The following is a 26,264-nucleotide window of genomic DNA, read 5'->3' on the forward strand; positions in this document are numbered from 1 at the left end:
GGTCAGGCGGCCGGCGGGGCAGCCCTGCTCGGGGAGGCGGCGGCGCGAGCGGGAGCCACCCAGGTGGAGGGCGCACTAGCGGCCTCTGCCGGCCGAGGGGCGCAACGACACCCGTTCCAGGTCCTCCGTCAGCTGGCTGCTCCAGCTGCGCCGTCTGGGGCCGAGGCACCCGACGGACTGAAACGAAAAACTCAGGCCTTGGAATGAGATCAGTCAGTACAGGATATCTCACTGAATCTTGTCTAACTCTTTTACGGTTGAGGAACCTGAAGCTCAGAAATCTTGAGAAACCTGACCAAGGACCCAATGCTTTCCGGCTATCTTCTGATAGCATCCCGGTACTTCCAATTTTACCGATCTTAATCTATTCTATCATGAACTTCGCTTAATCCTAATCGAACCACGATTTGAAAGACCGGCCTTAAACTAGACCCCCAAATCCTCGCAAATATCCTGCTTTTCACCTCCTCCTTCCTTGACCCTATTAAGACCACGAGGTAGTGATCTTTACTGTAGTGAGTAATTCGCTTGATTTTACTTATTAACAGGTGTTTGGTTTTTTAAAATTATATTTTCTGGGAGCCAGCATTTGACACCAGAAATAGGAGGCTTTAATTTCCTTTCTTCAGGAAAAAAGAAAGAAAAAGAGAAAGAAAGGAAGGGAGGGAGGGAGGGAAAGAAAAGAAGGAAGGCAGGAAGGCAGGAAGGAAGAAAGAAAGAGATATGAAGGGGGAAGGGACAGGGGAGAGAAGGGGAAGGAAGAGGGTAATGGAAGAAAAGGAAAGAAAAAATACATTTCACCTATCGAGTTTCACTTTAGGTCTGGCTGCTACCTGAGGGCTCTTGCTAGCCTCTACGGAAGCAGAGGCATTTTACAAGGCATTTCTAAATATCACAAGAAAGTAGGATATGTCAGAAAAGCAACCATGTATGTGGGATTCAGATGAGTAGGATTCTGATCCTGGCTCTGCCAGAATTTTGGCAGCATGAATTACAGATCCAACAAATGAGCATATCATCTGCCAGCCTGAATGTAACGTTCAAACGACAATGGGAGTGAAAACCTATTAAGAATTATACTCTGGAAGTCTAGGAAGAGCAGGAAAAGTGCTGTAAGTCATAAAAAGGTAAGCAGTGTCTGTATTTTCACAGGACAAAAGATGGAGTTGAAAACTACAGGCCAGTGAACTTCATCAGCCCTAGGTGAAATTCTCTAATGTGACCAGTTGGAAAAGGAAAAGACAGCACCAGATTTACACAGTTTCTATTTTGCAGGAATAGCAGGTAGGAGGATACTGCAGACCTGGAAAATTCAGATTTCAACAGGGCATTTGCCAATGCACATCATAGACAAGAAAGTGAAATGTAGGCTGGATGATAGTGTTGAGGCTTGTTAAAAGACCAGGCCCAGAGAGGGCTGATGCGCAAGGACCACCAGAGGAGGCTGCTAGGGACCCGCCCCAATCTCCTGCCCTGACCCAGCCAGTTCAGGGTGCCATCCATGACTTGGATGAGAATGCAGCAGCACACTCATAGAAGCTGTGGATGACCTGAAGCAGGAAGGGAGGCCTAACACACTGGATGACAAACTCAGTACAGACTAATTCTAACAAGATTAAATTTAACAGGGGCCACTGAAGTCCTGTAGTGGAGTTAAAAATAAATGTGTAAGGGCTTCCCTGGTGGCGCAGTGGTTGAGAGTCCGCCTGCCGATGCAGGGAACACGGGTTCGTGCCCCCGTCCGGGAAGATCCCACGTGCCGCTGAGCGGCTGGGCCCGTGAGCCGTGGCCGCTGAGCCTGCGCGCCCGGAGCCTGTGCTCCGCAACGGGAGAGGCCACAACAGTGAGAGGCCCACGTACCGCAAAAAAAAAAAAAAAAAGAAAGAAAAAGAAATGTGTAAGAACAAGATAGGAATTAATAAAAATTATAAGTCTTAACTATATCAATTATAATCGGAGAGTTGGTCATGTAAAATGCCAAGAAGTATCTTAGGTAAGGTCCATAAAACCTCTTTGATCCTAGCAAAGAAGCTGCTCCCCCTACTCTGCCAGTCAGGCCACATTTCTTTCTGGACACAGTTTATAAACAAAAAGGTATCCAGTGGTCAGTGACTAAGCTCATAAGGGGACATGACAATGTTCAGCTGAAACAGGAAGTAGCTGGGGCTCATCAGCATGAAGGATAAAGGATGTAGAGGGGAAAGTGATAGATATCTATCTGTAACTCTCTCAAGGGCTGGTATGTGGAAAAGAGATTCAACTTTTGTGGTTCTGCAGGAGGTACTCCAGAAAAGTATATTTCATTTTAGCATAACGAAGAACTGACCATCAATTATCACCCTGTGAAATAGTAAATTTCAGGTTTCTGAGGATATATGCAAAACTAAAGATAGCCAATGTCCGGATCGTTGTACAGCAGTTTATGCCTCCGGCAGGGAACTATAACTGAGGTCAGCCCCAACTCCAAGGGTCTGACATTATTGAAATCCCTTTTTTGTTTTCTTTTTAGTACGCGGGCCTCTCACTGCCGCGTCCTCCCCCACCGCGGAGCACAGGCTCCGGACCACGGGCCCAGCCGCTCCACGGCACGCGGGATCCTCCCAGACCGGGGCACGAACCCGCACCCCCTGCATCGGCAGGCGGACGCCCAACCACTGCGCCACCAGGGAAGCCCTTCAAATCCCTTTTTATTCCCTGTTGAACTGGCCAGGTCTGAGTCCCTGAAGTCAAACAGTCCTCTAATATGTGATCATTCTTTGGCTTTCCTTTTGATGTGTATTCACTTATTTTATTACCAAATTCCATTTGAGGGAAAAAAGCAGTTCACATTAACCAAAAGTTAGCCAAGGGTTAGGATAAAATTTCAAGGTTTCAGAAGGCAGTATAGGTTATTTTAAATATAGTGTCAGTGACTGACACAAAACAGTGTCCCAGCTACAGTATGTCATACTCTTGGGGATGCTCTGTAAGTAGTATTTGATTGTCTGTTACATAGATAATTTCCAATCAACCAAAAAAAAAAAAAAAACTATTGCCAGTAAGGCTGAGGCAACAGACAAAATATTTTCCCCTTTGATCTAAAACAACATTCATACATTTTGAGAAATACATCAAAATAACCCAGCAGACCATTTAAATCATCCCCATAGTGCTTAGGAAATACTGACAGATAATGGACTAGAGTCATTCACACTTTAAATGATGCAAAGAATTTTCCTAATTGTAAATTATTCTCATGCTTAAAATTTTTCTGCTTATTAACCCTCTGGAATTATCATTGTGGATCAGAATAAAAGATATTTAATAAAAATTCTGCTTTATCTAAGTAGACATAGTCATGATCTGAAAGGGTGAAAGAATACATGCTTATAGGGAAATACCCTTTGGTATTTATAAGAATGACATGAAGCAGTGACCCAATGAATGAGTACATAAGCACAACTGAGCTTTCATGCCCTGATACTTGATCACTTTGCCATAGCAACAGCATTTTAGGTATAACGGAGGATGCATCAGCATGATGGAATATAAAAAGAGTAAGAAAAATAGAAGTTTGAGATCTAATAGTTTGGTTTCCAACTAGAAGAAAACTAACTTAAAAGCAAACAACAAAGAGTTGTTTTAGGGGGAGTGGAGCTCAAGGCTGCGGAGGGGAGCGGGGCTGAACAACAAAGAGTTGTTTTAGGGGGAGTGGAGCTCAAGGCTGCGGAGGGGAGCGGAGCTGAGCGGCTGGGCGGGCCTGGCCAGGCCAGCGGAGAGGAGACGTCGGTCGAGCGGCGGCGAACATGCACTTTTGACACATTGGAGGCTTTCTTGACCATGGATGGTGAAGATATACCAGATTTTTCAAGTTTAAAGGAGGAAACTGCTTATTGGAAGGAACTTTCCTTGAAGTATAAACAAAGCTTCCAGGAGGCTCGGGATGAGCTAGTTGAATTCCAGGAAGGAAGCAGAGAATTAGAAGCAGAGTTGGAGGCACAGTTAGTACAGGCTGAACAAAGAAATAGAGACTTGCAAGCTGATAACCAAAGATTGAAGTATGAAGTGGAAGCATTAAAGGAGAAACTGGAGCATCAGTATGCACAGAGCTACAAGCAGGTCTCAGTATTAGAAGATGATTTAAGTCAGACTCGGGCCATTAAGGAGCAGCTACACAAGTATGTGAGAGAGCTGGAGCAGGCCAACGATGACCTGGAGCGAGCAAAAAGGGCAACAATAGTTTCGCTGGAAGACTTTGAACAAAGGCTAAATCAAGCCATTGAACGAAATGCATTTTTAGAAAGTGAACTTGATGAAAAGGAATCTTTGTTGGTCTCTGTACAGAGGTTAAAGGATGAAGCAAGAGATTTAAGACAAGAACTAGCTGTTCGGGAGACAGCAGGAAGTAACTAGAGAGTCGGCTCCCAGTTCTCCAACTCTAGACTGTGAAAAGATGGATTCTGCTGTCCAAGCATCACTTTCTTTGCCAGCTACTCCTATTGGCAAAAGCACAGAGAACAGTTTTCCTTCACCAAAAGCTATACCAAACGGTTTTGGTACCAGTCCACTGACTCCTTCAGCTAGGATATCAGCACTAAACATCGTGGGGGACCTCTTACGGAAAGTAGGGGCTTTAGAATCCAAATTAGCAGCTTGCAGGAATTTTGCAAAGGACCAAGCATCACGAAAATCCTATATTTCAGGGAATGTTAACTGTGGGGTGATGAATAGCAACGGCACGAAGTTCTCTCGATCAGGGCACACGTCTTTCTTCGACAAAGGGGCAGTAAACGGCTTTGACCCGGCTTCTCCTCCTCCCGGTCTGGGCTCCTCGCGCCCGACGTCGGCACCAGGTATGCTGCCTCTCAGCGCGTGAGTGCCCGGCCTCCAGGTTGGGGCTCCCGCCCTCCTGCAACAACCCAGGACACCCACGCCTCACCCCTCAGTGCCCGGGCCCAGCTCGTGCCCCTCCGTCTGCCTCCCCACGGCTGGCAGAGGGCAGGCTGCATGCAGTGGCGGCTGCTGGGCCCTGCCCAGCCCCAAGACTCTGCGCGACATCAATACTGGCTATTTTCTCTTCTCGCCGTAGTGCCGTTGGTTTCACATGATTGCACTTTTGTGGGTCACAAGGTGATACATACATAATGTTAACTGTGGGGTGATGAATAGCAACGGCACGAAGTTCTCTCGATCAGGGCACACGTCTTTCTTCGACAAAGGGGCAGTAAACGGCTTTGACCCGGCTTCTCCTCCTCCCGGTCTGGGCTCCTCGCGCCCGACGTCGGCACCAGGTATGCTGCCTCTCAGCGCGTGAGTGCCCGGCCTCCAGGTTGGGGCTCCCGCCCTCCTGCAACAACCCAGGACACCCACGCCTCACCCCTCAGTGCCCGGGCCCAGCTCGTGCCCCTCCGTCTGCCTCCCCACGGCTGGCAGAGGGCAGGCTGCGTGCAGTGGCGGCTGCTGGGCCCTGCCCAGCCCCAGGACTCTGCGCGACATCAGTACTGGCTATTTTCTCTTCTCGCCGTAGTGCCGTTGGTTTCACATGATTGCACTTTTGTGGGTCACAAGGTGATACATACATGTATTACTTGGTCACTGGATGCAGAAGTACCCATTCATCACACCTGCCTCATAGCCCCCTCCCTGCTGTACTGATAGGATTTAGTTATGTTTAGGACATTACAGATCTTCTAGAGGTTCTCCCCCAAATCAGGTCGACGTGTGCTCTCCTCCTGAGCTCCCACCCAAGCATCTCCAGTGCTCATGAATCATGTGTCCTCCACCTCCACCCCCCCACGGTTTGGGCCTGTTGCTGGCAAAGAGTCAGGAAGGTCACTGAATTAGGGAACATTTTCTGCACCTTCTGGTTTTACTTTAGCAGTTATCATTCCATAGACTAGCCTCCCAGAGCAGCAAAACGCCCGTCTGAGCCCAGGTGGCAGGAGCTTCTGGGACCTGGGCACGCGCAGGGCTGTGCCCCTGCCATCTCCTCCTCCTCCGTGTGCCTGAGACTCGGGGTAGGGGGTGGTGGCAACCTCCTCGCCAGCTCTCTGGTCCTTCAGTTAAATGACACCTTCAGGGTGTTTTAGTTTTGTTTTCAGAGGGCCTGTCCGGTTGTGTTAGGAAGGGTTGAGCGGCCTGATTCCAGGGGCCGGCTGGTGCCAGCTCCTGGGGGCAGACTGACCATAAGTGGTTGTCCCTGTGCATCCTTTGATTACTCTCATGCTGCATTTACTGTTTACATTTGTTTTATTGTACATAGGTTTGTAAACATTATTGCCTAAGATATTTGTATATAACTTGGGCTTTGTAGCTTTTATTTATTCAGAACTCATATGGCATGTTAAAGACTTATGATGGTGTCCTACTCTGGGCAGCTGTGTAGGATCATCATGTGGTTAAAAAAAATACTCCCCCTCAAAAAAATCTTTTAATGTGGAAACAATAAATTTCACAGAAAAAAAAAAAAAAAGTTGTTTTAGGGCTTCCCTGGTGGCGCAGTGGTTGAGAGTCCACCTGCCGATGCAGGGGACGCGGGTTCGTGCCCCGGTCCGGGAGGATCCCACGTGCCGCGGAGCCGCTGGGCCCGTGAGCCATGGCCGCTGAACCTGCGCGTCCGGAGCCTGTGCTCCCCAACGGGAGAGGCCACAGCAGTGAGAGGCCCACCTACGAAAAAAAAAAAAAAAAAAAAAAGTTGTTTTGAACAATTTTTGTTGTTGTTGTTTTGGCCGTGCTGCGAGGCATGTAGGATCTTAGTTCCCTGACTGGGGATCAAACCCATGTCCCCTGCATTGGAAGTGTGGAGTCTTAACCACTGGATCACCAGGGAAATCCAAAAATGTATTTATTTTATAAATTATTTTAATAGTTTGATGAGCTACAGCATCACAAGAAGTAATTAAAACAGTATCCCCATTGCCACATTTCCTGTCTCATAAGAGTTTATAAGAATATTTTAAATTTTGTATTTTCAACACACTGTATTTTAAGATATCAAACTAAAAACTGACAAGTCTTCTTCCAATCAGGGAGCCACACACTTGGGGCGTTTGGTCAGATTGTGGTATTTGTGAGCAAGGTCCACAGCCTTCCGTCCTTGCTGAAAGGGGAAAGACCACAAAATTAAATTCCAGTGATTTCCCATTTTCTTAACTCCATTGAAAAGGTAATTTACTTCTTCTTCAGTAAAGTTTTTACGAATTCTTTTTTCTGTAATTAATGAGAATTGTAGAATACATTAGTACTTGCTGAAAAAAGAGTTCTTGAGACACAAATAAATGCTTAACTTATTCTAAGGATATGGATTACACAGTGAGAAAACTTCATGCCTGGACTACTCATCATATAGAAATCCACTTCAATTAAAACAAAACAAAACTGAGTGCTTACTATTAAACTAGATGCTATCACTGTGATCTCTTCAATAATTGTAACAATCCTATTGCGATCATATTAGCAAAATCCTTCAATCAAGAAACACAGAATTTTATAAACATTTGATTGTTAATTCTCTCAACATTCCTGTGAGGACAGTTAACAAACAGCTTACCTATCTTACAGATACAGTCTTCCCAAAGGGCTCCATAACTTCACAGAATAGAATCCGCGTCCCCTGCGTTGGAAGGCGGAGTCTTAACCACTGGACCACCGGGGAAGTCCCTTAAGCTTTTTAATTCACTGTTAATGCACATTATCATTGTGGGTAGATGCAGATGAGGAAGAGTTTTTGTATTTCCAATTAAGGCTGCTATTTACTTTAGTAGGACCTTGAATAGCTATGCTGGGACAACCTTCAAAAATCTTGCCTTTGCATGTCATGACTGTTAGTCCATCTCTCCTCAGATAAGAGCCATAGTTCAGATCTTTTAAAGCAGGAGGGAAAAATCTTACCAGCAGAAGGCCAAGAAATCAATGAAAATAATGTCTAAATATTACTTAATGGTATTCCTTAGAATGCAGGCTCCATGAAGACTGGGATTTTTGTCTGTTTTACTCCCCATGTGTCCCCAGTGCCTAAGACAGTGTCTGACACATAGTAGGTGATCAATAAATATTTGTTGACAGAAAAATGTTACTACCGGTAAAAACTGCTTTAAAACTTATCAATGAAGTTACTTCTTACTTGGGTCTACTGGAAAACTGCGGTTATCCGAGAAATAGATGATTTCAACTTCACTTGCTAAATGATTTGAACTCATTATAATCAGGACCAGATGGGTTATTATAACATTCAAGATATTGGGTCCTGAATCCCCACTTTTCCCCTGCAGTTGCCACCTCACTGACTTCTACACTTAAATTAGCATCTGTGGGCTTCCCTGGTGGCGCAGTGGTTGAGAGTCCGCCTGCTGATGCAGGGGACACCGGTTCGTGCCCCGGTCCGGGAAGATCCCACATGCCGCGGAGCGGCTGGGCCCGTGAAAAAAAAAAAAAAAAAAAAAAATTAGCATCTGTGCCAAATACCTCAAAGGTTACCACAGCAGCATAGTTGGCAGACTAGAAGGAAACAGCTCTCTACACCACAAGACTCCCTTCTGTGACTTCTTTAGTGCTCCTCCTAATACTGATTGGGCAGGGAAAAATAGGCAAGAGGGCTCAGTCCTAGAGACTCTTATTTTTCAAACCCTCTCAAGATATCAATCCATCCTAAAAGAGAGCCTTGCCCCCAAGGCTCTTTAAATACTTAGATGCTGCAAATGGTCCCTTCTCAAAAGAAGAGTCTCAAATTTGAGTGTAGCCTATAACCAAATGAAAGGTGATGAATGTCTCTAGTATGAAAGGGAAATTTATTAAGAGGGGGAAAAATGGCAGTACATCAAATATTCCTGGCCTGCTTGTAAAAGAGATATAAGACCAATCTAATCACTACCTCCTCAAGATGCTTTTCTAAATTTGAAAAAAGCAGGCCAACTTATTAACTATTGGATTTTAGCTAAGCAACTCGAACCTACAAAAAAGATGTAGGTATTTATGAGCTGAAAGTGACTTAACAGTATTTAGGATCCCTCTGTATAATCAATATATAACCATAATTATGTATATTTCATGATGCTCTGCAAATGATTTTATTATGAAAAATGATTATAGAATACTTTCAGTTGTTATATATTTGCTTTTAAGACATGCTGCTCAAGAAATTCTATTATTAATTTGATGCCAACTCCTTGTCAAAAAGATTTCCAACTGCAACGTTTCTATGGAAAAATACCCATTTTCTAACAGTTTCTACAGAAAATATTACTTCAAAAAGTGGGCTACCCTGTAGTGGTACTGTGCTTAATTTTAATTTGTATGCAGAAATTTTAACCTAGAAAAAGACCTAGTAATAAAAAGTAAATTTGAAATTTCTTTCAAGGTTTTGGCAGTGAAAATGGCCAAACAAAAGTATGTGGCAAAATGTTTCCTTGATGCATCAAGTCCAAATGTCTTCACAATAAATAACAGAACGGCTCTACAGATATTACGAATTTCAAGGTGACTTTGACAAGGAGTGTACTCAACTGCTTAGTCTTACTCTGAACATACTAATTCCATATGAACAGAAGATAATGGTAATGTTCTTTAAGTCTTGTGATAAATTTGAAATGGTGATAAACCTGAAATGGTGATTAACCCTGTAGTTAAAGAAAAATTCCTGATTATTAACTCATAGTTTATAAGTATTTTAATTTTTAAACAGGGCTCTAAGGTTTATACTATTTGTCTCTTCAATTTTGATTGTTCAAAGTGCTACAGATGTGAACCAAAATCTTCCACAAAATTTGTCTGAAGCACTTGTGCAGAGGAGAATAATTTTGCTCTTAAAACAGAAAAGTGATCCAGAGGATAGAAAAGGGGATTCTGGAGAAAGACAGGCTTGCATTTGAATCTAAGTTCTGCCATTTGCCAACTCATTGGCAAATTTCGGCTATTTTCCTACTGCTATGCAACCTAAAAGAAAGCAAGTTAAAGTGAGAATAAAATAATAGCTTATCTCACAATGTTATTATATGAAATAAAGCAAATAACATGTATAAAACACCTAACACATAGGAGGTTCTTAATAAATGTTAGTTTTCTCCTGCCCCTTCCCCAGCTGGAAAGTAATAGATGAGCAAGCAACATGAAAAAGGGAAGAGGGAAGCCTCTTTTGTCAGGAAGTACGACCCTCATCAGAAGCAAGGGTTATCATTTAAAAGCCATTAATGATGTGACTGAGAACAATCATTCAGCTGTTCTTTTTCAGGAATATATGAAATGTATATCTATTTAAAAATTAAATATATTCACTTATTCCTCCAGGAGTAGTAGATTCATTATTGAGTTTTCGTCTTCTACATGGGGTCAGCAGAATTTCTGAAAAATACAGGAAACATTTAGTGTACTTAGAGTATCAATCTGAGTAGTATCACATCAATTCCATTAGTATGATATTCCCTTTTTCCCCCTTCTAATGGGAATCCTTAGGTGGATTAGGAAGAATTTTTAAATTACTAGAGACTAAATCTACTCCCTGGGAACATTTTAAATCACAGTTGCTCAGAGACAGATTTTCTTTTCAACATTATTTTACCCTTTATCTTTTAATATACTTAATGTTCTAGATCATAGTTCAGAAGTTATGGTTATAATTACAGTTTTGGTTTTTTTTAACATCTTTATTGGAGTATAATTGCTTTACATTGTTGTGTTAGTTGCTGCTGTATAACAAAGTGAATCAGCTATACGTATACATATATCCCCATATCTCCTCCCTCTTGCGTCTCCCTCCCATCCTCCCTATCCCACCCCTCTAGCTGGTCACAAAGCACCGAGCTGACCTCCCTGTGCTATGCCGCTGCTTCCCACTAACTATCTATTTTACATTTGGTAGCGTATATATGTCCATGCTGCTCGCTCACTTCGTTCCAGCTTACCCTTCCCCCTCCCCGTGTCCTCAAGTCCATTCTCTATGTCTGCGTCTTTATTCCTGTCCTGCCCCTAGGTTCTTCAGAACCTTTTTTTTTTTTTTTTTAGATTCTATATACATGTGTGTTAGCATATGGTATTTGTTTTTCTCTTTCTGACTTACTATAAGTACAGTTTTAAAACTGCTGAATTAATTACTTTTGTTACAGATAAGTGATTTCCTTAGTCCACTTTTATATCTGTCTTCAGCTTCCACAATGACTTTGTGACGATCACATTGGTATGGGCAAGAGTGTAAGAGCTTGCTAAAATTTCGGCTATTCAGGGATTTTCCTACTGCTATGCAACCTAAAAGAAAACAAATTTAAGTGATATATAGATGTTACAAAAAATCTAAGAACAAATTTATAAAAGCAAATATCTTTATGATGGTAACTGAAGTGAAATCAGCAACTTAATTATAAATACGTCAAGAAACTCCAAGTCATGTCATGTGAGAGAGTAAAGACAACAAATATAATACAGTGAAATAAGTCTTGCCATAGCGGTGTGAACAGAGTTATGGTGATATAGAAAAGCAGCATCTACCTTGGCCTAATTCTGAGCAGGAGTCACTATCAGGGAAGATATCCAAAAGAAGTGACCCTTATGCCCAGTTGTCTTTTTTTTTCTTTTTCTTTTTTTAATGTTTTACTATGGAACATTTCAAACACACGAGAATAAAGAGAAAAGTATAATTATCCACCACATATCCATCATCCAGCTTCAACAATTATTAACTCATGGCCAGTCATATTTTATCTTCCCCCACCTACTCAACTCTGCCCTCCATGTACACACTGGATTATGAAGGCTGCAATTTGCATTCTAGTATCATTTCATCTGTAAATACTTCATATGCATTCTTAACAGATAAGAACTCTTTTTAATAAAAACACTTACTTTGTTTTATTTTTTTTAATGGCAAAACCACTATCACACCTAAGAAAATTATGCTTAATACAATCTAATATCCAGTCAGTGTTCAAATTTCCCCATCATTTCAAAACTTTCTCTTTACAGTTGGTTTATTTGAATCATGATCCAAACAAGGTCCGCCATTACATTCAGCTGATATGTCTCTTCAGTTTCTTTTAATCTACCAATTCTCCTCTCTTCCTCTTTGTCATTTACTTGTTGTAGACCCTGGGTCATTTGTAATGTGCAGTTTCCCAAAGGCTGGGTTTTGCTGATTACATCCTAGTTGCATCCTTTAAAATATTCCTGTGTGCCCAAGAAACTAGTAATTAGATCTAGATGATTGATCAGATTCAGGTTCAATTGTTTTTAGTAGAACTCCTCATAGGTAGTATTGTGTACTTCTTACTGCATCACATTAACAGGAACATAAAGTCTGACTATCTCTCTTTTTATGATATTAAGATTGATCAGTAGGTTCAGGTAATGTTAGCCACATCCATACATTATAAAGTTCTCTATCCACCTGTCACCTACAGGAAAAGTTAGCCAGGCAGAAAGTTGGCAAGGATGAGGACATTTCAAGTACAAAGAACCCGTGCAAAAGCACAGAAGAGTATAAAAGCATAGTGTGTTCAGAGAATCACAGGTACTGTGTGTGGCTGGAGTATAAGGTATGAGAGAACTGTGGGAGAAAAGTTGAGGTTGGTAAGGGTTGCAAGGGGCCAGGTCAAAAACGGTCTTGAAAGTAATCTTAAGGATTTTTAACTACTATCTTCAAGTCAATGGGAAGAACTGAAGAATATTTATTAAGCAGGGAAATGACAAGATTTGTCTACAGAAAGCTCAACTGAAGGTAAGAGGATCAGTTGAGGGGTAACAAACAGTCCAGATAAATGAGGGTATTCTGAAACACAGCATTTGCAGGAAGAATGCAAAGATTTCTGAGGTAAAATTGGTGAATAATGAGCTGTCGGGGTAAGGGAGACGTTTAGGACAATTCGATTGTAATGGATCGAATGGCAAAGTTTGGAATAAGTATGGCACATTTCTGGTGGACTTAAACAGAACAAATTGCAGTAAAATTTAACAAGTGGAAGCAGGACAAAGTTCCACACAATTCTGAAAGCCAGGCAGAGAGCTCGATTTAGTGAGTTACAGAGAAGCACTGAGGGTTCTTTAGCATGGTGACATGATACAAAGCACATATGAGGAAGAGAAGTTAATAGCAATACACGTTACCTGGGGGTTGGTGAGACTTGAGACTGAAAGACTGCTAGTAATTTAGGCATGAAGGAAAAGGGGCCTGTGTGGGAAAGAAAGAAAGAACCAAATATGATACACTAGAAACAGGAGATGTAAGGAGAAAAGATAGTTATAGATGATTCAAGGTTTGAAATCTGGGGGGCCAGAAGAATAATGGCAACACTAATAAAAATGGAGTGGCTGGAGGGGGGGCAGTTTAAGAGGGAGAAAGATGTTTTGTTTTGAATACATTAAGCTTGAAATAACAAAATATTAAAGTGAGTATGTCCTAGGTACAGCTGGAAGTGGAAGAATGAGGCTATAATCCGAGGTAGAAGCGAAGTGTGGAGATACAGATTTGAAAATCATTGGTAAAATGATAGATGATGCCACAAAAGTAAATGCTGCAGCAGAGTTGAGTAAGTGCTGTAGACTATATATTGGGGGGAGTATCTGTAGAAATTTGCCAGGAAGATAAGATAAAGGAATAAAAGTGATAAAATGGAGAGCTTTATAGACTGTAAACTTCCTGAAGTGAGGACTGAGTTCTATTCATCTCTGATTCCAGTGCCTGCTGCAGAATAAGCACTCTGTAAGTGTCTGCAAAATGAATGGTCACTGAGGGAGCAAAGCAACTAGGAAGGAACTATCTCAAACAAACTAAGGGATGAAAAGGAGTTAACAGTTATAGAGCATCCATTCTACCAACTGGAATATTTTTGACCAGAGGTTCCCAACTGTCTCACTCTGTGGCATCTTTAAGATCTTGGTGATTGGGACTTCCCTGGTGGAGCAGTGCTTAAGAATCTGCCTGCCAATGCAGAAGACACCGGTTCAATCCCTGGTCCAGGATGATCCCACATGCTGCGGAGCAACTAAGCCCGTGTGCCACAACTACTGAGCCCACATGCCACAACTACTGAAGCCCCTGCACCTAGAGCGCGTGCTCTGCAGCAAGAGAAGCCCGCACACCGCAACAAAGAGTAGCCCCCACTCACTGCAACTAGAGAAAGCCCGTGTGCAACAATGAAGACCCAACACAGCCAAAAAAAATTAAAAAAAAAAAAAAGATATTGGTGATTTTTTCACAGCACCCTTAGGCCAAAAGAAATACCAAATGTTCTGTTAGGTCCAAAACAACTCAATATGTATTTATGTTCTAACAACTTGGTAGCCATTTAAAAAAATAATAGACTTAAATTTGAAATATATATATATTTGTATTTCATTCTTATTAATTACAATTACTTCCTAATGGGATTTGTGCAACAATTGGGTACAGCACAAGTTCTCAAAACTTGTAATCAGACTGGACACTGACACCCGCAATTCCTGTTCCACACTGATTTTCATGCGGTGCTTGCTTTTTAAAAATCACAACAACTGGGACTTCCCTGGTGGTGCAATGGTTAAGAATCCGCCTGCCAATGCAGGGGACACAGGTTCGAACCCTGGTCTGGGAAGATCCCACATGCCACAGATCAACTAAGCCCGTGCGTCACAACTACTGAGCCTGCGCTCTAGAGCCCGAGAGCCACAACTATTGAGCCCGCGTGCCACAACTACTGGTGCCCACAACAAGAGAAGCCACCGCAATGAGAAGCCTGCGCACCACAACGAAGAGTAGCCTGCCCACAACAAGAGAAGGCACCGCAATGAGAAGCCTGCGCACCACAACGAAGAGTAGCCCCCGCTCGCCACAACTAGAGAAAGCCCGCGTGCAGCAACAAAGACCCAACGCAGCCAAAAATAAATAAATAAATAAATTTTTAAAAAAAATCACAACAACCACTGAAAACCTAGCTCCACAAAGACGTGACATCATCAAAAGAGATGTAGTACAATCTAATGGTGAAACTGTGAACTACTTTGAGCTAGTAGTTTATGTGGTGTCCAGAAGATGTTGACCATTTTGTGTTTCACTTATAAAATTTTAAACATTGTGTAGTGCCCTTGTGAGTTCACTGCAGAGCCCCAGGGAGCTCGGGTGGACAGTTTGGGAACTATGATTTTCAAATGAGAGGAGAGGATTTCAAGGAATGGTAGTTGACAGTGCAGAGATACTAAAGACAATAAGAATCTTTTAAAAAGTCATTGGTTTGGGGGTTAAAAAAGAGGTTTCAGGTAACCTTTAACATTAAAGTTTAGTAGAATGGCAATAAAAGAAGCTAGACTGCAGGGAGTTAAGAAGGGAAGGAATATGCTGAAAGAGAAGGGAACAAGAGCAGGAATCTGGTAACAGATGGTGGAAGAAAGAATAGATGAATACTTGAAGGGATAGCAAATCACACAAAGTATTTGGGTTTTTTTTTTTTTTTTTTTTTTTTGTCGTACGTGGGCCTCTCACTGTTCTGGCCTCTCCCGTTGGGGAGCACAGGTTCCAGACGCACAGGCTCAGCAGCCATGGCTCACGGGCCCAGCCGCTCTGCGGCATGTGGGATCTTCCCGGACCGGGGCACGAACCCGTGTCCCCTGCATTGGCAGGCGGATTCTCAACCACTGCACCACCAGGGAAGCCCTGGGTATTTTTTAAGATGAGAAATGAACATAGTTTAAGGTGGGACAAATGGAGTTAATGAATAGAAAGGGACTAAAGAGAAAGCCTACACAAGTATTATTATAAAATGGGGAGAAAACATAGATGGGATTTGGATTATAGCTAGGTAACAGTTTTAGAGTAAAAGAGATAAACCCTTCATCTAAGACAGAAGAATAGTAATATTCTGAGCCTAATGTGGAATAGCCTCAGTTTTCTCCAAAGAGCAGAGTGTAACAGTAAGAGTAAACAAAGAGCAAATACTGGGATATGAAGGAGAAGAAGGGATGGAATAAGCACTGTGGAATTCTGGATTATTCATAATCCAGAATATATACCTATTTATTGGCTCTCTGAAAATATAAAAAATGTTTACCTTACTCAGTAAAGTTAAACTTATAGATGGTGACAGAAAGAGAATAATAAAGTAATTTTTTAAGAGTATTAGCTGCTGAACCGGTTTGCAGGGCAGAAATTGAGACACAGATGTAGAGAACAAACGTATAGACACCAAGGGGGGAAGTGCTGGAGGGTGGTGGTGGTGCTGTGATGAACTGGGAGATTGGGATTGACATATATACACTAATATGTATAAAATGGATAACTAATAAGAACCTGCTGTGTAAAAAAATAAATAAAATAAAATTCAAAAAAAGAAAAAAGTATTAGCTGCATTGATTCATATGAGCAAATATTGGGAACACAGACTAATGCAGATAGAAGGTATTAATTTGAGTGTTTTATGAGACCCCAGATTGTTATTTCTCCAAAGAGAATGAACTTTAAATCACACAGGTAGAACTATTACAAATTCTAGTTAATTAATATCATATAAAGCTTTAATTATGAAACAACCACAATTAAAAAAATATTTACCTGAGCATCTATACTCCAATATTTTGGAACAATTGTCTGTTGCTAGAAAACCAATGACTTCTTTATTTATTATATCTGAACATAATGTAAATGGATCTGGGGAAAAAAATTGCAAAATGCAAGATATTTTTGATTAGTGAAAAGGACCTGACGTTTATATGATTTATTAATTCTCAAGAGTTTCATAAACTGTAGCCCAGTACTACACTTCCAGTCATCCTAGTGGATATACAGAAAGGATATCAATAAAAGGTGACTGAGGCATGTAGACCAGAAAGAGAGTCAAAGGCATGGCTTATGTGTTAGAGGGAAGATATTACTTTTCGCTATATTAATCACCTAAATATGTTTTCTTGAACAATCAAAGAAGAAACATTTTTAGTCATACCTGTTACTGGTAACTGCTGCTTTGTGTTTTTGGCAATAGGAGTTGGATGTTTAAAAATATGGTCGCTAAAAGAAAATAGACACCAGATTAATAAAAGTAAACATATTGTTTGGTGTGTGAACAAATCTTTCCATAAGCAGTAGTGTGATTCTGATGTTTGACAGGCAGAAAGAGTTGGAATCAGGATCTACCAAAATCTACCAAATTCTGCCAAAGTATGGTATGCAATGGTTATAGCCTTGTTTCTAAAAGTGGAGTTAACTACTATATATAATAAAAAATAGATAAACAATAAGGACCTATAGTATAGAACAGGGAACTTTATTCAATATCTTGTAATAACATATAATGGAAAAGAATCTGATAAAGTATATGTGTGTGTGTGTGTATATATATATATATATATATATATATAAAACTGAATCACTTTGCTGTACACCTGAAACATTGTAAATCAACTCTACTTCAATTAAAAAAAAAAGTGGAGTTAAACAAGACTCCAGAGGTCAATAATACTGATGCCAGCAGAAACATGGAAGAAAAAGTTATAAAAGAGGAAAACAGGAAGGAAGGAGAGCAAAAAAGAGGAAATAACAAATTCATTGGGCCAGAGGGCAAGAAGGCTGGCCCAAGAGCATATCCCACTACTTCCCAATTCTATATCCCTGAGATATCGGGATAAAATTACATGAAGAACGGTTTTGAAAAGGAAAAAGGGGGTGTGATGATGTAATCCATCTGTCTAACACTTAGTTTACCCTGCAGCCTCCCCAGAACACAGCACCATTCTCTTTAGTTTCCCTCCTAGCCCAGTAACTATCAGAAGAGCAGAACACAAGAAAGGCTTTAGGAAGAAAAGCTGCAATTCCAGGTCCAGCCCCACAGGCTACCCATGAGCAAGAAAGGACATATACTGGAGGTGAGGTACAGGGAACAAATGAAAAGACAAGCCTAAACCAGATTTTCATCACACCTTACTCCCTTTTATCAAGTTAAACTTACAAACTGGCTTTTGCTAAATTGCTGATGGATTATCAATACTTGCATTGTTATTTCAGCTACAGAGGTTCAGTTTAAGTTTTCTGAGTATCCCTTCTAAAATTCAAATCTGATTGTGTCATTCAATTTAAAATCGTCAGTGGCTCCCTATATTCTATAAGTTATAACAGAAAATCTTGAGTATTACATGCAAGGCCCTAGATGAACTGGCCCATACTGGCCCATCCAAACTCCTTTCCCAACATTTCCTACATTAGGCTCCTCCTAAAACCATGCTTATCATTTCTATATCCCAGTGTTTAAGAGTATGGCACATAGTACTACACACACACACACAAATGCTGAATAAATAAATAAAAGTTAGAAACAATTATTAAACTATACCTTGATTGAGAAACAAAATTCTTTTTTTCAAAGGTTGTTTCTTCACATAAGTTTTGATTGCAGCTTGAATTGGCTTTACATAAAGTCTTATTTTGCCCACTCTCCCTATAACAAGCATTAACTGGATTTTCACTCTTTAACAGGGTCTTCATTTGATCATCATTTGTACATGCTTTAGACATGACTTCATGGGACTTATAACTCTGAATCTTTCTAGACTGGCTTTTATCCTTATCTTCTGCTTTGGGACTTCCACCACTGCTACCTGCATGGAGGTGTTTCAATGTATTTTGAATATTTATGTTCACAGATGAAACATAATCCTTATATTTTTCTCTTTGTACTCTTTCCTGTAATGTAAGAATAAGTAAATAATTTCAGGGGCTTCCCTGGTGGCGCAGTGGTTGAGAATCCGCCTGCTGATGCAGGGGACACGGGTTCATGTCCCGGTCCAGGAAGATCCCACATGCCGCGGAGCGGCTGGGCCCATGAGCCATGGTTACTGAGCCTGTGCGTCTGGAGCCTGTGCTCCGCAACGGGAGAGGCACCAACAGTGAGAGGCCCGCGTACCACAAAAAATAATAATAATAATAATAATAATTTCAAAATAATCATTTGCTTTATAATTCAATTTACACTCCCTTTAAATAATGCAGAAAAAGTTTATGATTGTCAATAGAATATACATTATAAAAGGGGTAGTTTACATTAGGAAGGAAGGGGAGAATATTCATTAAATGATTTGGGGACACTGGGTAGTCAACTAGGGAAAAACATAAACTGAATACATATCTCACAATTTACACAAAAATAAAGTAAAAATTAACTAAATATTTCAATTAAAAAATGAAATTATATATGTTCTAAAAGAAACCATGATGTTTTAATATTCTCAATGGGAGGAATACCTTTCCAAGTATTACAAAAAATCAATAAATCATAAAAGAAAAACCTATACTTTACCACATAAAAATTTTTTTTAAGTTCTGCTAGAGATGAAGAATATTGGGGGGTGGGGACCCAGAGGAAAAAAGGGCCAAAGGCAAAATCAAATAAATATCAAAATAGCTAGAAAGAATATGTATGTCACATCTTGAGCTACAGCGGAATTTTTCTAGTAACATTTATAAAAAGCTACTATAATGAACTATGAAAAAGATCAGTAACAGTGTAGAAACATAGGCAAAGGAGATGAACAGTTCACAAGAAAGGAAATATAAATAAATAGCTCTTACACATATGAAAAATGCTCCATCTCACTTTAATAAGAGAAATAAACGTTAAAGGTAAATAAGATATCTTTCTTTATTTTTTTTACTTTTTGGCCCCACCGCACAGCATGTGGGATCTTAGTTCCCTGACCAGTGATCGAACCCGTGCCCCCTGCATTGGAAGTTTGGAGTCTTAACCACTGGACCGCCAGGGAAGTCCCATAGACATCTTTCTTCATCTATGACACTGGCAAAGATCAAAAGGGTATAGGGAAACATTCTGTACATTATGGGGGAGAGTGTAAACTGGTACACCTCTATGGAGAAACAATTTGACAGTATCTTTCATAATAAAAACTGTGGGACTTCCCTGGTGGCACAGTGGCTAAGAATCCGCCTGCCAATGCAGGGGACACCGGTTTGATCCCTGGTCTGAGAAGATCCCACATGCCACGGAGCAACTAAGCCTGTGTGCCACAACTACTGAGTCTGAACTCTAGAGCCCATGAGCCACAACTACTGAAGTCTGTGTGCTCTAGGGCCCACGTGCTGTAACTACTGAGCCCACGTGCTACAACTACTGAAGCCCGCGCACCTAGAGCCCGTGCTCCGCAACAAGAGAAACCACCGAAATAAGAAGCCCACGCACTGCAACGAAGAGTAGCCCCCGCTGGCCACAACTAGAGCGAAAAAAGCCCACGTGCAGCAACAAAGACCCAACGCAGCCAAAAAAAAAAAAAAAAAAAAACAGAAACAAAAGGCATAAACCCACAAGGAGAAGCATAAATTCCACAAGGAGAAATGGAAGAAGATACAAATGCAACAAAATTTTGGAATTGGAAAGCAGGTAGGTGAATGACAGCCTATTTAGCAGACTTGATAAAGTTGAATTTAAGTAAATAAAGCAGGGCTTCCCTGGTGGTGCAGTGGTTAGGAATCCGCCTGCCAATGCAGGGGACACAGGTTCGAGCCCTGGTCCGGGAAGATCGCACATGCCACGGAGCAACTAAGCCTGTGCGCCACAACTACCAAAGCCCATGCGCCTAGAGCCCGTGCTCCACAACAAGGGAAGCCACCGCAACGAGAAGCCTGTACACTGCAACGAAGAGTAGCCCCTGCTCGATGCAACTAGAGAAAGCCCGCGCACAGCAACAAAGACCCAACGTAGCCAAAATAAATATAAATAAATAAATAAATAAAGCAGACTTAGGCTTCCCTGGTGGCGCAGTTGGTTGAGAATCTGCCTGCCAATGCAGGGGACATGGGTTTGATCCCTGGTCCGGGAATATCCCACATGCCGCGTAGCAACTAAGCCCGTGAGCCACAATTACTGAGCCTGTGCTTTAGAGCCCGTGAGCCACAACTACTGAGCCCGCGTGCCGCAACTACTGAGCCCGCGTGCCGCAACTACTGAAGCCTACACGCCTAGAGCCCATGCTCCACAATGAGAGAAGCCACCGCAATAAGAAGCCCGAGCACTGCAACGAAGAGTAGCCCTTGCTCGCCGCAACTAGATAAAGCCTGCAAGCAGCAATGAAGACCCAACACAGCCAAAAATAAATAAATAAAATAAATTTATTAAAAATAAATAAAAATAAAGCAGACTTGAAAGCTGACAATGGGAAAAGCCAAGGAACTAAAATATGCTGCCAAACTCTCAAAAGACTTAGGAACTGGAGGTAGGGTGAAAGTGGGGTTAAAAACAGGAAGGTTGGATGAAAGTTCAAGTAGTTGGATTGCTAGATCCTGACCCCCACATACACACCTCAGCAGGCAGCTGATGGACACCAGAAGGTCCCCTCCCTCCCCAAAGATGCAAGTTTAATCTCTGAGGGGATAAAACAGTCTCTACATTGGAGTACACCAAGCAAAGCTGGAGGCAAAATACTATCACAAAACAAAGACTAAGAAAATATTTACATACTGAATACTAAGACTCCCAAGCTCTCTTTCCCCATTTTGACTCCAGAATATTGGTTCATAATTTCTAGGCAGCATATTAGACATTGGAGGTTCTCCAAAAAATGACCCACCAAATTAATTCTACAAGAATCCACAGTCAAAAAATTTCCAGGAAAGGCGGCAGCGGGCGGTGCGCGACCCTTCCCGCGCTCGCTCCGCCCGGGCCCTGGCCCAGGCGGCGGGGTGCGCGCCCGCACGCACGCGCCCTCCACGCGCCTGAGGCCGCAGAGCGCCGGTCCCCGGGCCCAGGCGGTGTGGCTCACAGATGTAGCGGCGCGGGGTCGGCCAGAGGGGCGGCACCGGCGGGCAGGAGCCTTGCATTTGCAGCGCTGGGCTCCAACGGGTAGCGGGCCGGAGGAAGCGGAAAGCCGTGCAGAGTCACCGGGGACCTCGGTGAACCATGTTGAGCCTCCCAACGGGGAGCAGATCCACCTGGTGAACTACGTGGAGGACTACCTGGACTCCATTGAGTCTCTGCCTTTCGATCTGCAGAGAAACGTCTCTCTGATGCAGGAGATCGACGCGAAATACCAAGAAATCCTGCAGGAACTGGATGAGTATTATGAGAAGTTCAAGCGGGAGACGGACAGCACCCAGAGAAGGAGAGTGCTGCGCTGCATTCAGAGGGCCCTGATTCAGAGCCAGGAGCTGGGTGAAGAGAAGATCCAGATCGTGAGTCAGATGGTGGAGCTGGTGGAGAACCGGGCCAGGCAGGTGGACAGTCACGTGGAACTCTTTGAGGCACATCAAGAGGTCAGTGACACCACTGGCCACAGCAAAGCTGGCCAGGATAAGTCAAAAAATGAGACAATCACGCAGGCAGAAAAGCCCAACAACAAGTGGTCCCAGCGACAGCGCAACAACGCAGCTAATAATCACGACCATGATTACATCACCTCCGGAATGCCTAAGAAGGCAGAGGCCTCCAAGAAGAAGAAATGCTCCAAGGCCAAAGCCGTGAGAGAAGCATCCCCTGCAGACCTTCCCATTGACCCAAACGAGCCCACGTACTGTCTGTGCAATCAGGTCTCCTATGGAGAGATGATCAGCTGTGACAATGACGAGTGCCCCGAGTGGTTCCACTTCTCCTGCGTGGGGCTGAACCATAAACCCAAGGGCAAGTGGTACTGCCCCAAATGTTGAGGGGAGAACGAGAAGACCATGGACAAGGCCCTGGAGAAGTCCAAAAAGGAGCAGGCCTACAACAGGTAGTGGCAGGCCTGGCTGGACTGAGGTGAGCAGGACAAGATGTGTATTTATTGCATGGCCACCTGGATGGGTGCAGGGACTGTACATGTAGCCTTTTAAAGACTGTTGGAAGAGGAGCTCTTTCTCTCGTAGGGACACCGGAGCTCTCTTTGCTTTTCCCTTGGTGCACATGTGTAACAAGAGAGTGGTCTGTGGATCAGCATTTTAGGAACTGCAAATATAGGTTTGAATTAAACACTCAAAAAAAAAATTTCCAGGAAGGCTTTTTGCATATGACTCTTACATATTAGTAGCAACCAAAGATCACCAGAAATCTGAAGAAAGCTAGAGACCAGGAAAGAAAAAAACAAGCAAACATCAACAACCAAAAAACACCTCTGAGGAGTAAGATGAAATATGGATTAGAAAAAAAAAACTTTAAAAATGAGAATTGTGCCTTTTCATAGGAGGCATCAAGCGCACACAGAGTGCCATGAAGGCCTCAGGCATACTGCGAGAGTACAAGGTGGTGGGGCGCTGCTGCCCACTCCCAAATGCTGCATGCTACCCCTCTGTCACATGAGAATCTTTGCGCCTAATCATGTTGTTTCCAAGTCCCACTTCCGGTACTTTGTGTCTCAGCTGAAGAAGATGAAGAAGTCTTCAGGGAAAACTGTCTACTGTGGACGAGTGTTAGAGAAATCTCCCCTTCAGGTGAAGAACTCTAGCATCTGGCTGCACTATGACTCTCGCAGTGGCACCCACAACATGTACCAGGAGTACCAGGACCTGACTGCAGCAGGTGCCATAACCCAGTGCTACCGAGACATGGGCGCCCAGCCTCGCACCTAGGCCCAACTCTATCCAAATCAGGAAGGTGGAGGAGGTGGCAGCCAGCAAGTGCCACCAACCAGCAGTCAACCAGTTCCACAACTACAAGATCACCACTGCCCCACCGGGTCCTGTGTCACCAGCACAAGCCATGCTTCACCATCAAGAGGCCCAACACCTTGCTTTAGATGCAGGGCCTCCCCATCCCTAGGTCTGCCCAATAAACTCTTTGGGAAAACCAGGAGAAAAAATTAGAATTGTCATTGATATATTTAAAAGAAGAAGGCCTGTTAAGTTTTAAGTCCATGAAATGAGAATAAGATAATTGAAAAGGAGTAAAAAAGAGGCTTTGGTTACTAAAAATATAATAGCAGAAGTGAAAAACTCAATAGGTTAGTTTAAAAAGTAAATATGAGAACATTTCCCAGAATGTAGAACAAAAAAAGAGAAGAAAATAAGAGAGAAACGATAAGAAGGAAGACCAGCTCAAGAAGTCTAACAAATAAATAATAGGAGTTTCAGAAAACAAGGAAAGAGAAAACAGGGAAGCAATCATCACAGTATATAATGCTATAAACTTCCCCAGAACTGAAGGACATAAGTTGACAGATTGAAAGGGGCCACTATGTGTGTAACACAATGAATGAAAAGAGACAGACACCAATGTACCTCACTGTAAAATTTTAAAACATTGGGGATAAAGATTATATAAGCTTCCAGAAGGAGAACACAGGTCACACCAAAGGATCAGAATGGCTTTGGACCTCAAGAGTAACACTGGAAACTACAAGACTATGGAGCAACACATTTAATATACTGAGGTGATTTCCAATCTAGAATATTTTGTCCAACCAAACTATCAATTAATTCTGAAGGCAAAATAAAATTATTTTCATATTTACAAGGTCTCAAAAAAATTACATCCTATGTACCCTTTTTCAGAAAGCTACAGAAGAATGTAGCCCATCAAAATGGGAAACTAAACCAAAAAAGAGAGAATGACACAGGATCCAGGAACTCAGGAATCAAGGAAAGATACAGAGAATCATTAAGATGATGGTAAAGGAGTATCCCAGGGTAAGAGCTGTGTACATGACATAAAGGATGTACCAGTTCTTAATTTATTGCTCCTCAACTCCAAACCTATCCTCCTTTGTCCTGCATTGTAAAACTTAAACTAGACTCTGTAGACCACTATTCTAGGGCTAGCCAGTGTTAGACTCTGACATCAGAATGTGCTAGAGGGGCAATACAAGGATGGAAGAAAAAGAAGGGACTTTTTCTTCTTTTGGTGCCGTGTTGTTTTGAGTGGTGGCAAGTGGAGGCAGACTTGTACTCTAGGAAATGTTAAAAGAGGTTCGTAATTTCTGGGGCTTCCCTAGAGGTCCAGTGGTTAAGACTCCACGCTTCCACTGCAGGGGGCATGGGTTCGATCCCTGGTGGGGGAACTAAGATCCTGCATGTCACACAGTGTGGCCCAAAAGAAAAAAAAAAAAAAAGAGGTTCATAATTTCTTTAAAATATAATTGTCCAGTGATTCTGCTCTTAGGTATTTATCGAAGAGAAATGAAAATGTACACTACAGGCACAGAAGTGTACACCAATGTTCACATAACATTATTCCTAGTAGCCAAGATCTAGAAGCAACCCAAATGTCTACCAGTTGGTGAATGGATACACAAGTTGTCGTGTGTCCATACTATGGAATATTACTCAGCAGTAAAAAGGAACAAAATATTAATAAAACAACATTGGTGAATCTAAAAAACATTATATATTAAGTGAAATAAATCAAACACAAAATATTATATAATATATGATTCCATTTACATGAAATTATAGAAACGGAAACTAATGACAGAAAGCAGATCAGTGAATTGCCTAGGCCTGAGGATGGGGAATGGGACTGTCTATAAAGGGACACAAGGAAACATTTTAGGGTGAGTAGACTGTTCTATATCTTGACTGTCCTGATAGTTATACAACTGTATAAAATTATCAAAACTCGGGGACTTCCCTGACAGTCCAGTGGTTAAGACTTTGTCTTCCAGTGCAGGGGGTATGGGTTCGATCCCTGGTTGGGAAGCTAAGATCCCATATGCCTCACAGCCAAAAAACCAAAATATAAAACAGAAGCAATATTGTAACAAATTCAATAAAGACTTTAAAAATGGTCCACATCAAAAAAAATAAATAAGAAATAGAAATATGAACAGAACAATCACAAGTAATGAATACAGACCAATATCACTGATGAATATAGATGCAAAATTCCGCAACAAAATACTAGCAAACAGAATCCAACAACACATTACAAGGATCATAAACCATGATCAAGTGGAATTTACCCCAGGGATGCAAGGATTCTTCAATATATGCAAATCAATCAATGTGATACACCATATTAACAAATTGAAGAAGAAAAACCATATGATCTTCTCAACAGATGCAGAAAAAGCTTTTGACAAAATTCAACACCATTTATGATAAAAACTCTCCAGAAAGTGGGCATAGAGGGAACCTACCTCAACACAATAAAGGCCATATATGACAAATGCACAGCAAACATCATTCTCAATGGTGAAAACTGAAAGCATTGTCTCTAAGATCAGGAACAAGACAAAAGGAATACAATTGGAAAAGAAGAAGTAAAGCTGTCAGTGTTTGCAGATGACATGATACTATATATAGAGAACCCTAAAGATGCCACCAGAAAACTACTAGAGCTAATCAATGAATTTGGTAAAGTTGCAGGATACAAAATTAATGTACAGAAATCTCTTGCACTCCTATACACTAATGATGAAAAATCTGAGAGTGA

The 26,264-nt window shown here is 41.9% G+C and overlaps 4 protein-coding genes and 1 pseudogene across 4 annotated transcripts in view; 4 read left to right on the forward strand and 1 right to left on the reverse strand.

The window, feature by feature from the left end:
- The window catches only part of LOC102976114 (core-binding factor subunit beta), a 245,217-nt gene that overhangs the window by 132,303 nt on the left and 86,650 nt on the right, over nucleotides 1-26,264 (forward strand). The gene's annotated exons all lie outside the window — the stretch shown is intronic.
- LOC112065191 (nuclear distribution protein nudE-like 1) lies at nucleotides 3,695-4,967 on the forward strand. The gene is given in 2 exon segments (XM_055078906.1): nucleotides 3,695-4,370; nucleotides 4,372-4,967. Coding segments are annotated over 2 exon segments (1,035 nt in total). The 5' UTR covers nucleotides 3,695-3,819; the 3' UTR covers nucleotides 4,856-4,967.
- Nucleotides 7,004-26,264, reverse strand: part of TERB1 (telomere repeat binding bouquet formation protein 1) — a 43,819-nt gene continuing 24,558 nt past the window's right edge. Inside the window, exons 12-17 of the mRNA XM_007125928.2 lie at nucleotides 18,252-18,601; nucleotides 16,869-16,933; nucleotides 16,481-16,576; nucleotides 11,065-11,214; nucleotides 10,249-10,314; nucleotides 7,004-7,188 (exon numbers count right to left, since the gene is read on the reverse strand). Coding sequence (XP_007125990.2) covers nucleotides 7,004-7,188; nucleotides 10,249-10,314; nucleotides 11,065-11,214; nucleotides 16,481-16,576; nucleotides 16,869-16,933; nucleotides 18,252-18,601 — 912 coding nt within the window. The remainder of the gene's footprint in view (nucleotides 7,189-10,248; nucleotides 10,315-11,064; nucleotides 11,215-16,480; nucleotides 16,577-16,868; nucleotides 16,934-18,251; nucleotides 18,602-26,264) is intronic.
- Nucleotides 21,932-22,567, forward strand: LOC102973816 (inhibitor of growth protein 1-like). Its single transcript, XM_055078907.1, has one exon. It carries the CDS (start codon nucleotides 21,932-21,934, stop codon nucleotides 22,565-22,567), a length of 636 nt encoding a protein of 211 aa, XP_054934882.1.
- Nucleotides 23,106-23,631, forward strand: LOC102974088 (60S ribosomal protein L18a-like; annotated as a pseudogene).

Source organism: Physeter macrocephalus, chromosome 17 (genome assembly GCF_002837175.3).
Source record: "Physeter macrocephalus isolate SW-GA chromosome 17, ASM283717v5, whole genome shotgun sequence".
In the NCBI taxonomy this organism is placed as follows: domain Eukaryota; kingdom Metazoa; phylum Chordata; class Mammalia; order Artiodactyla; family Physeteridae; genus Physeter; species Physeter macrocephalus.

What these genes read in the sequence shown, in the direction of transcription:
- LOC102973816 (XM_055078907.1), top strand. Translation starts at nt 21,932, where the DNA reads ATGCAGGAGATCGACGCGAAATACCAAGAAATCCTGCAGGAACTGGAT.